The sequence below is a fragment of the Cyprinodon tularosa genome, unplaced genomic scaffold, assembly GCF_016077235.1.
Source record: "Cyprinodon tularosa strain WSP-4 unplaced genomic scaffold, ASM1607723v1 ctg9, whole genome shotgun sequence".
NCBI classification, from domain to species: domain Eukaryota; kingdom Metazoa; phylum Chordata; class Actinopteri; order Cyprinodontiformes; family Cyprinodontidae; genus Cyprinodon; species Cyprinodon tularosa.
This window is the reverse complement of record NW_024039673.1, coordinates 1563251-1573930: the sequence shown is the minus strand read 5'-3', so window position 1 is coordinate 1573930 and position 10680 is coordinate 1563251. Positions and strand designations below refer to the sequence as shown.

Genomic DNA, 10680 nt, shown 5'->3' with positions numbered 1-10680 from the left:
TAATAATAATAACATGATTAATTAAAAAAATGGTTTGAAACAAATTTCTGAGTTAATGCTCTGTCAAACTGAACAAATTACAGCAATACACATTGGTTAAATCCATCGTTACATTGCACTATGGGATACTTCGCTTAGTCCAACAGAGAGAAGAAGGTCAATAGATGATGCATTGATGCAACTACAGATACTGTCATAGTCGAAAGAAATATATAATTATAAGTATTATTGAAAATAATTGGAAATAAAGATAAATGTGAGATTTGAGTTTTTGCTGAGGGACACCAACAGTATTGAGAAAAAATAACATCATTATTTGATCTCCAAATCTCCATCTAAATAGAAAGAGAAGACATGATTGTCAAAAGTAAACAGTAGAATGTAACGTGAGATGTTACTGATGAGGGACTAGAAGACGGATATCGAATTTCTCCCGTAGCAAGGAGATACCAAGCATGGCTAAGACTGAGAATGTTAGACGTTTTGTGGGTGCACAATGAATTGAGTTCATGATCGATTAAATAGGAAAAAACAAAACATCTAATACTTCCTGATATAAGTCCAAACAATTAAACAGCATTATACCTACCTGTATGTTTTATTCAGAGCCTGTTTTATTATTAACTACATCTAATGGGCTGCTCCAATAAGAAGGTGGTGGAACAAGGTGTTCAGGAATTTTGCAAAGGATGGTTCATCTTTGGGTGACTAGATTTTAGTGATGAAGAAGATATCTTGACAAAAATCTTCAGAAAACTTTCAGAAAAAGTTTATTAAATCACGTAAAACCTAATTTCAAAATACCTTAGTCAAAAAAAAAGTTCTTTATGACTATCTATATTCTAAGCATATCATTGATTTTTTAGGCAGGAAACGGCATACTCATTTAAAAGGATCTATTCACATACTATGCCTATAATAAAAACAAACAACCTATATTCAGGTAAAATAAAACAATCAGTACCATCTAATAAAGCCAGTATGTGTTCAGATACAGCTTTTTAAAAATCTTTTTTGAGCCGGAAAATAATTTTTGCACCAGGCTGGATCAGCATAAAACATTGAACGCTGTTGCCATCTACTGGCAGCACTTAATCCCGCAAGGCTTTAGCTCCCAATTCAGTGGACCCCAACATTTGGATTTTATTCCAAGTGTTACCAATGTCTGAATCCTCTTGGAATATAATATTTTTTACTTGATGCACACACCTTGACTTTTCCTCATTCTTTTTTGCACCACCACTGGGAAAATACCACCTTACTTGTCTCCGTACCTTTCATTTTTTCTCATCTTCTGCATGTGCAGTATTGCATATGTGGTCTAGACAAATGGATTCTACATATTCTAGATTTATATTATCTAGAAAGACATTGTAGAAAAATAGATTCTAAAAAGTCTATCTGGTGTTTCTTGGTCTTTGTGGTACAGTTTATTGATTGTTTTCTAATGAACCTCTAATGCCTTTGCAGACCATCTGGATTTATTCTGGGCTAAGATTATAAATAGAAGGATATTTCAATACTCTTTTGAGCTTTGAAGGCTATCGACTGTCCTGCTGTTTATTGAGGTGCTATAGGAGCATTATGAGATCTCATTGGTTACTACTTTACAACACTGGGACTGTTTAAAAAGTCCAAACTTCACACTAGCCCCCTTTGCAAATCTTCGTAATGTTAGGAATCCACTTCCTGTGGGTTGGGATCTTTAGATAAAATCATGACACGTAAATGTTACATGTTAACATTTACCACATGATAATCAATATTCCAAATTGGAAACTCCAGTACAGCCACAGTTTTTTTTTTCTTTTTTTCACTTCTTTTTATATAGGCTCACAGATTTCTTGTAGACCCTTGTGAATTGTTCATTTTTAAGTCAACACTTTACAGAGTAGCTTGAATTTAACTCCCCAGAATAACAGCAACTCCTTTTTGGAACTAGCTGTCAGATAGTTAGATTAGACTAAACAAATGCTAATTTAAAAATTTTCTTTTGACATGCGACAACAACAGTGGAATCTAACACATTTGATTTTGTTATATTGGATATATACAGTACGTGCCAAATCCGCCAAACCCATAGTGTAATTAAGTTATGTGTGTTTCTGTCAGAAAAACAGGTTAACATGACTGGAAAATATACATTTCATTGTTTTGTTTTCTTCCAATATAAAACTTTTAAAGTTAAAAAGGTAGCATAACGTCCAGCAAAAGTACCTAAAACAACAAGACGTAAATTATTATATGTCAATTTTTATTTTTTTACTAAAATTTCCAACTTTCATCTCATCCGACAAGAACAGATAACAATAAACCATCACTTCCATAAGCTGCTGAGAATACAAATTTGTTTTTTTTCTTTTCCACACAAAGAATAAACAATTAAATACAGTATATAAAATACAAGTAGAGAAGTACAGGAGACCATTAGACAAAGCCAAAATCTCACATACAAGGGATGGTATTTGTGTTCAACAACAAAAAAAACCCCAGCATCAATAAAATTAAAAATAACAAAAATGTAAACCAATGCTAAAGATTTTCTTCCTTTGTTTTATAAAATAATGTTAATGTGGATAAAGTAAGGACAGCAAAAACACCAAGGGAATCCCTTTACTGTGATAAATAAGAAATATATATTAATTCAAATGGGCTTTCTCTAACCTAAATGTCAAATATGGATCACAAGATTCCCTTTAAACGTTCAGTTAAGACAGACAAAGACAGAACAATAAGTGAAACAACTTTAAAAAAGCTTTGTGTCCTCAGACCTTCATAGTTTAGAGCTGTTGCCTGATAGTCCAACTGGCTTCAAATCAGCTCATTCAAACCTTTTATGAAGATATGTTCAGGTTCAAGAAGTTTGGGCTTATGACATGATGCCATTTCAGACATACTGCTCTTTGGGAAAAGTATACGGCCCCACTCCAGGTGGAGGAGATGACAAACCCGGTACTGAAGGGTATTTGAAGACAGCTGTTGTGTGTGTAGGAGGAGCGAAAGTGTTCTTGGATGGAGTGCTGGCACTGCTGGCACCCAGAGCAGGCATCAGTTGTGGGGATTGGTAGGGCTGCTGGGGGAGAAATGAGAGAGGAGGGTTGATGGGTGGGGAATAGGGTTCTGGATAGTCCTCCTTGTTACAGGCCAGTCTGTAGCTCACATAGTCAGCTGTGTTAGGAAGTTCCTCATAAAACCGTCCACCATGCTGCAGAGAAGCAGAGGCAAAATATTAAGTCAAGATTTAGGCAAGAAGCCATGCCCTGGGATGCTGATGTTTTTTTGTTACGTTCACACAGAAAACATGCTGAGATAAGAAGAAAACATATAACCTTACATCTGCGGCCAAATGGAATAAAAACATTATTAAACAGATTTATCATGGTGAAGATGATAAAGTCCTTGATTCTAATATAAGGGACTAAATCCTGGTTGCATCATCAAGGGAATTCACCCTGAGCAGCCAATAGGACATCTGAAAAATTACAATTACAAGTAGTTGTTATTCAAGCAATATTGCGATTTTGTTTTGATTTTCCTTTTCAATAACTACAAGCACATAGATGTTTCACTCCAGGATTTAATTGTTTTCATGACCTCAAATGCTTTTTTTCCAGCGTCCATTGCAGCAGAACCTCACTGTTGCTCTTATTGTGTGGACAATTGCTTACTTCTGCTCACATGCATGGATCTACACTTCCCTTCTGTTTGGTGGAAAACCCGTTTAAGTATATTACTGCAATCTAAAGAGCCATAGACACAGTTAAATGGAATGCAACCAAAACTGACCTCTTCTGCAATTTGAAAATCGCTTCTTGGAAATGTGTGATTATATTGCAAATGCAATTCACTGCCCAGCCACAAGTGGTGTGTGTGTATTAAAGATGCACACAAAATAATTTTTATTCCTGAGAGGTATAAATGCACATTTATTAATAGCATTATGAAATGGTGCGTTGCATTTGCAGGTGTGGCATATACAAGCCACCTTTTCCTGACTGTTGGGTTAAGATGATTTTATGACAGAATTCCACCAGGGGGTCCACACATAGGGGTGCTAAATAAACAGTGCTGATGTTTATCTTCCAAAATAAATGACTGGTGTTCTTGGCACAGTCAATGTCAAAAAGATTTTGCTTTTTCTTTTTTTCATAACAAGGGTGGTACTAACATCCAACTTTGGGGTTCTTCATTTGCATTGTTTTCCTAGTACAGTGCAGAAGTAATATTAGTTATAACATGCATTGCATGCATTAAAGCATAGACCAAGTCCTGTGTATGTAAATTCAAAACACGAACACAAACTGCTAGTTACCTGGATATCATCTGGTCTTTTTCTGATTGGTTGAGACAGTTTTATAGATGGCGAGTCACCTCTGATTGAAAATGCAAGGGAGGAAGATAGGAAAAGAATTAAAGATGGATCAAAGTAAATCTGAGGAAAAACAAAACATGTGAGAGACTGAGATCATTGCTACATACGATGAACTGTCTTTTCTAGTTCTTATTTTGAGCACCAGGACTGTGATTGTAATGCCCATCAGCACTCCAGCAGCCAGTAATAAGGCAATTACACTGATGACATCTCCTGTTGCAATCTGGGGAAGAGGCTTTTCTGCAAGACCAGCAAAAACAAAGAACTTTGATTAACCACACTATCTTTGTTTCATTTTATATGACTATTACCAATAACAGTCAAATTGATCATGTTGTAAATGTAAATAAAAAATTTTTATAAAATTAAAACTTGAAATTTAAAAAGGAATTTTGGGGAACAAAGCTCACACGCAAAACTCTGGAGGGGAAATAAACTTCACACATGACTCTGTTGTTTGGACTATCAGAATATCAGATCACATGCATGACAGAACTGGTTAGTAAGAATTTGACTGCAGCAGGTCGGAATCCCAGAAATGAAAAGATACATGCACCTCTTTTCCCATTTGTTGTAGCAAGATGGGCTACAGCTCTTACTAATGGTTCTGGAGAACTTGTAAAGTGGCACTTCAAAATGCAGTTTAAGGTGACATATATATGTTCAGAAAAGTATTAAAACCAAACTTGGCTGCTCACAGGACATTCTGAGTCGGGCAGAATGGCCAACTAGTACATTTTTGCTTTCAGAGGATAGGCATAGTCTTGTTGAAAGATCAAGATGCACCAGGGGCAGTGTGCTGTCTTTGGAGGAAACAGGGTGACTGTGATGCGTCTGGCCCCACCATATTGTTATACCCACTACCAGAGATAGCCAAAGACATCTCAAAAGACTCCGCACACCATCTTCCAAAGGATAACGTCACCACAACTCAACAGCATCGTCTACATTGATTGTCTCCCCTCTGCGGTGTAGAGATTAATGAGCTAACAACCCTCTAGATGCATCTGTCTATCTTCGACTTTTAGAGGTAGGCTCCTCATAGGCCGATTTGATACCATTTTCTGGCACATGGCCATGGATTGCACAGGGTTTTTGTAAAGAGTCTATCACTTGTGTATTAATTGCTGTCACAGATGTCACTCAGTTCTGTGGTTTAGTGTCTGCTATGGTCTTAGACAACAGAATGGCCCACTGGGTCTATGTACGTGTTCACTAAGCAAATCTTACATATTTTCACCAAATGAGGAGTCACTCTGCACAAAAACCATCCAGCCTCAAACAAACCAAGATGCTGTCCTTTTCTGCCAATACACGTTTAATATTTTTAAAAGAATTACCTATTTAGAGATAAAGTCAAGCTACCTTACCTAAAATGCTGACTTCAACAAACGCAGAACTAGTCCCGATGCTGTTGGTTGCATCACACACATATGTTCCTTGGACGTCATATGTGACAGGCCCCTTAAACAAGAGGAGATTATCTCGGATTTCAATGTTGCTTGGCATGGAGTTGTTAATCCTGCAGAGTATACAGTCAAAAAAATATAAGTTAAGTGTAAAAGCAAGTATTTTTGTCAATCCACATTTAGTCTTAATTTATAGCTGTGTATAAAAGGGTTAGTCAAAAGTTGTTTTCTTTCTGATATGATCAATTAAGTAATGAAATTAATCTTGTTTTGATAAACAAGACTTATTCTTTTGGAGGCTTTTTTACCCTGGCTTTACATTTTTGGGCTTTTAAAATTATGAAGTAGTCTATAAAATTACCAATGGGATTATGTAGTTGCAAATTTGGGTTTAAAGGCAAAACATAGCAGGATGCTAAACTCTTTTAAAAGCAGGGAATTTCATAGGGATGTTCAACTCCAATACTGATAATTGAAATTGGTCTAATATCAGCCAAAAAAACAAGTATTAGGATATATTGTTCTACATCTAAAATCTAATATAAGCATCTTGATAGAAACACTCAGCTTTTACTCGCTGCCGATTTAAGTTACTCTGGTTAATAACAAATGTTTTTTTTTTTTTATAACTACTGCTGTTGACTGTTTTGCTCTATTCGAGTAATATTACTTGATAAAGACTTTTTTGACATTCCACACAACAAAGCGAGTAGTAAAAGTATAAATGATTCATGTACATATGGTATTTGGTCAATAGAAGTATTAGTCAAAGCCACAATATCAGTATTGCATTGGAAATAAATAAGACTCATCAAATTACCCTCAAAATTCCTCCTCCTGTCCAATTGATATAAAACTTAATGAATTAAAATATAATGATTTGCAAATTTAAGATGTAGGACTAATGATTATTGAGCACTTTTAATGACTAATTACTCACAATCTCCACTGGTACAGAGAAACGGCAGGATTGGCATCCGCTTGACAGCTCAACTGGACATTTTCCCTGTTTAGATACCAGTTTCCATCGAACCCTTCGATCATTACATCAGGCTCATCTGAAGTAAAAGAAGCAGTTAATAATTGTTTTAGCCAGACGCAAATTGAAACCTCAATAAATGTGCTTGATTGTCCCAAAATGACTTACATTGGATATCAAGAGTGACACTGTCTGTGTAGACCTCTTCGTTGTAAGTGGTGACGCAGGTCAGGGTCTCCCTGTGCGTTTCTTTGCTGGGCACTAAGATGTAGTCGCTCTGAACAGTAAAGGTCCCATCTGAGTTGATGTACTCTCTGGTGCTCACTTCTCCAGGTACCCTGCTCTCCCACCTGTTCTCATCAAAGAGGAATCAGTGCCCACAGAAACACAGAAATTATGTGGAAAGTAAAAATTTTAAGACGGAAGCATAACTGTCATTTTCACCTATATCTTTCTAGATAAATAGATGAGGAATAGAGATAACAAAGAAGTGTCTTTCAGACATAAGGTTGCCAACTACCTGAAAAAAAACCTGGTGAATTTTTTTACCCCCTCTTTGTGTGTGAAATTGTTTTTTTTAACTATTTGAATCAAAGCTGCATTGAGTTAGATGCATATTTGCAGTGTGCTTTATATTCATTATCAATGACTTTGTCCACCCAGATATTTGTTTTTTTCCCATTCCTCCCTATATTGCTGCATAATTTTTTTTTGGAGGAGGAGCATCACTATGCCAAGGTGCACTGCACCCAACAGCAGCGCCAGCAGTTAAATTATTCAGTTCGACCCCCATACTGCTCTGTTGTCTCCAGTTATCTTCTCAGTGAGCAACAGTTTGCTCGACCAATGGGATGAGAGTATTGTAGATCGTTAGATATATGTTGTCAACTCAATTTGTCACAGCGCAGGACAGGGCCCCTAAACAAGTTTACCTTAAGTTTTGTATCTAACGTGCCCTTGTTCTTTATTTTCCATTAGCTTTTTACTGACTATTTTTTACTCTCAGAGTAATACGGGACAAAGGGCTTTCCTTTCCACTTGATACAGGAGAGGTACTTCTACTTCGAAATACGGAACAATTCAATTTTTCAAGGGACAGTTCAGTACCCTATCGGACGTATTCAGGATACCTTTTCACTGTGACACCTTAGAACAACAAACTATTTTACTCGAATTTTATGGAAAACGCTAACTTAGAGTTAGCTAGTAAACTCAAATATTGTATTCAAATATTTTTACAAATCAAACCCAAAATTTGCATTTTTATTCAGTTAATCCCCTTAATCATGGCAAACTTTACATTTCAACTGCCTTCTTCTAAGGACCCCTTTGCTGAATTCTCATACTCAGTCCTCCTCTGCTTTCATTCACGTGTTGATCTCCCCTCATCCATATACAAGACTCAAAGATTCTTTAATTCTTTCACATGAGGGAGGAATTCCCCTCCAAACTCAAGAGCGCAAGCTACCCTATTCTGGCTGGGAACCATGTCCTCAGACTTGGAAGAGCTTATCTTCACTCTGACTGATTTGCAATCAGCTTCCAACCACCCAGACTGTGTCAAAAAGCTCTTTGGCAAGGCTGGACAAGATCCGTCCTTAGTACCTGAGGTCTCTTGATGTTGTTGTGCTGCCATGGCTGACACGCCTCTTCAACATCCCATGGCCATCAGGGTTATTCCCTCAGCTGGCTGTGAGGCTACTGTAGGATGGTACCTCTTTGCCTTTGCCGGGGTGTGTTGTTGAACCCCAGCTTTGAGAGGAGCGGTTTTCGTCCTGGTTGTGGATCACTTGACCAGCTCTACACCCTATGCAAGGGGCTCGAGGCTCAATGGTTCTTCCTCAGGTCCACAAAGCACATGTGGGGCTGCAAATGGAATTCCACTGTGCCTCCCATGGTGCCCTGCAGGGGACACTCCATGCAGTATGACGTCAGGAGAGCTTTACTAACGGTTCGGCCATTGTACATATAGGGCAGGAGTCTGGTTTGCATTGCTGCTATTAAGTCAGACTTAGTTTGATGCTTCAAAATATAAATACTATAATAATATATATAATAATATTATTTATAATAATATTATAATATAATAATAATAATATAAATCTCCTTTCTGACTCACACCACCCACTGGAACACAAACTCTCAGTCATCAGAACCCTACAACACCGGGCAGAACATGATGCTCTCCAGAACTGTGGATATCCAAAAGACATGCAACAGAAGACAGCGATGAGAAAACTAGACGAAAAAACATCACAATCCCTTATGTTGCTGGAGTGTCTGAAAAGCTCAAGAGGATTTTCTCCAAACACAAGATCCCAGTACATTTCAAGCCAAACCAAACCCTTAAACAGAGGCTAGTGCATCCTAAAGATAAAACCCCCAGACCGAATATGAGCGGAGTGGTATATGCTGTTCAGTGCAGCGAGGAATGCTCGGATCTTTATATTGGAGAAACTAAACAACCTCTCCACAGACGCATGGCCCAACACAGAAGAGCGGCCTCCTCTGGACGAGACTCCGCAGTACACCTACACCTTGTGGACAAAGGACATTCGTTTGAGGACCAGAATGTTCACATTCTGGGTAAAGAAAATAGGTGGTTTGAGAGGGGCGTGAAGGAAGCCATCTATGTTAAGAGAGAAAAACCAACTTTAAACAGAGGTGGTGGACTCAGATTCCAGCTTCCAAAAACATACAATTCAATCATAGACATGATCCCTTCCAGATATCACCAAACCCCCCACCCCATCACAGAGGAACGAAGGACCTACCCGCTCCAGCCGGTGAATAATACCTCCTTAACGACCGAATCTTAGCAATCATAGACAGGTTTCAGGTATTACAGGAGACAATCCCCCCCAATAACGGCAATCCCCCCTTTAACGACCGACTCCTAGAATCATAGACAGGGTTCCGATATTACAGACTAACGATGGAACCAAATGACCCATTCATCGATTACCATTTGCATGTTTCCAAGCGATACAAGGCGTTGTCTATATAAGACTCAAACTCACTGCGGATCCAGACATTTGAATTGAGAAAGCTTCCTGGAGAGGTGGCGAAACGTCTTCAAATCTTGGAAACCAAGTCCAGTGGATATTTTTTTGAATTTTTACGGAAAGAAATATAAAAACGTTCTGAACGTATGAAAACTTTGGTAAAACACTATATTCATTATATTTAATAAATACAGAATCTACTTCAACATAAATACAGACAAACCTGATGATACCAGGTGGCTTTCCATTGGCAGAGATGCAGGTGGCCACTGGAGTTTTTAAATTTGATGAACGAGCCACCAGGGTCGGTGTGGACAAACTCATCTGCGTTGTTGGGCGGACTAAAGACATAAACAAGTATATAGGTACATGTTACAATTCAATAATCCTGCACCTACAGAGTGTAAATGATAAATTTTCACCTAGTCAAACATATATAACAAACCACTGAATAAAAAAAGTTTTAAACCACAATTGCTCAGTTAATAACTATCTGTGCTCAAATAATCTATTAAACAATCAAATGCATTGTTTTACCTATGAAATCAATTAAGGCTTTTACACTTAAACACTAAAAGGATATTTGATTCAAGTTTAACAAACACTTTCTTACCATAGACAGTAAGGTTTACAGTGTTCTCTCGGTTTCCTGCAGGGAATGTAGTATATTCACAGATGTATGTGGCTTCATCAGAGAGACGGAGCGAAGAAAAGCTGATGGTCGTGTCTTCCAATGTTGGAGTTCGCCGTCTAACTGCAGCGTTCTTGAAGGTGACACGGTCTCTGTAAGGAGGAGCCACAGACACGCCAAGGGAAGGATTCGCAATTGCCACATTCTGCTTGGAGCCGTTCACCAGTTTCTGCCATGTTACCTTTAGAAAAGAGGCAAATAAAGAAAACTATCTGAAAAGATGG

General features: G+C 37.8%; 1 protein-coding gene across 2 annotated transcripts in view; it reads right to left on the bottom strand.

The window, feature by feature from the left end:
* Window positions 1–2235: 2235 nt before the first annotated feature.
* The window catches only part of nectin1a (nectin cell adhesion molecule 1a), a 30579-nt gene continuing 22134 nt past the window's right edge, over window positions 2236–10680 (bottom strand). Inside the window, exons 3-11 of one of the 2 annotated variants that reach the window (XM_038273920.1) lie at window positions 10379–10637; window positions 9989–10106; window positions 6929–7110; window positions 6722–6839; window positions 5743–5894; window positions 4480–4612; window positions 4313–4373; window positions 3161–3205; window positions 2236–3073 (exon numbers count right to left, since the gene is read on the bottom strand). In XM_038273920.1, coding sequence (XP_038129848.1) covers window positions 2888–3073; window positions 3161–3205; window positions 4313–4373; window positions 4480–4612; window positions 5743–5894; window positions 6722–6839; window positions 6929–7110; window positions 9989–10106; window positions 10379–10637 — 1254 coding nt within the window. In that variant the 3' untranslated portion in view covers window positions 2236–2887. Of the gene's footprint in view, window positions 3206–4312; window positions 4374–4479; window positions 4613–5742; window positions 5895–6721; window positions 6840–6928; window positions 7111–9988; window positions 10107–10378; window positions 10638–10680 lie in introns of both variants that reach the window. The other variant, XM_038273919.1, reaches the window with a different exon arrangement.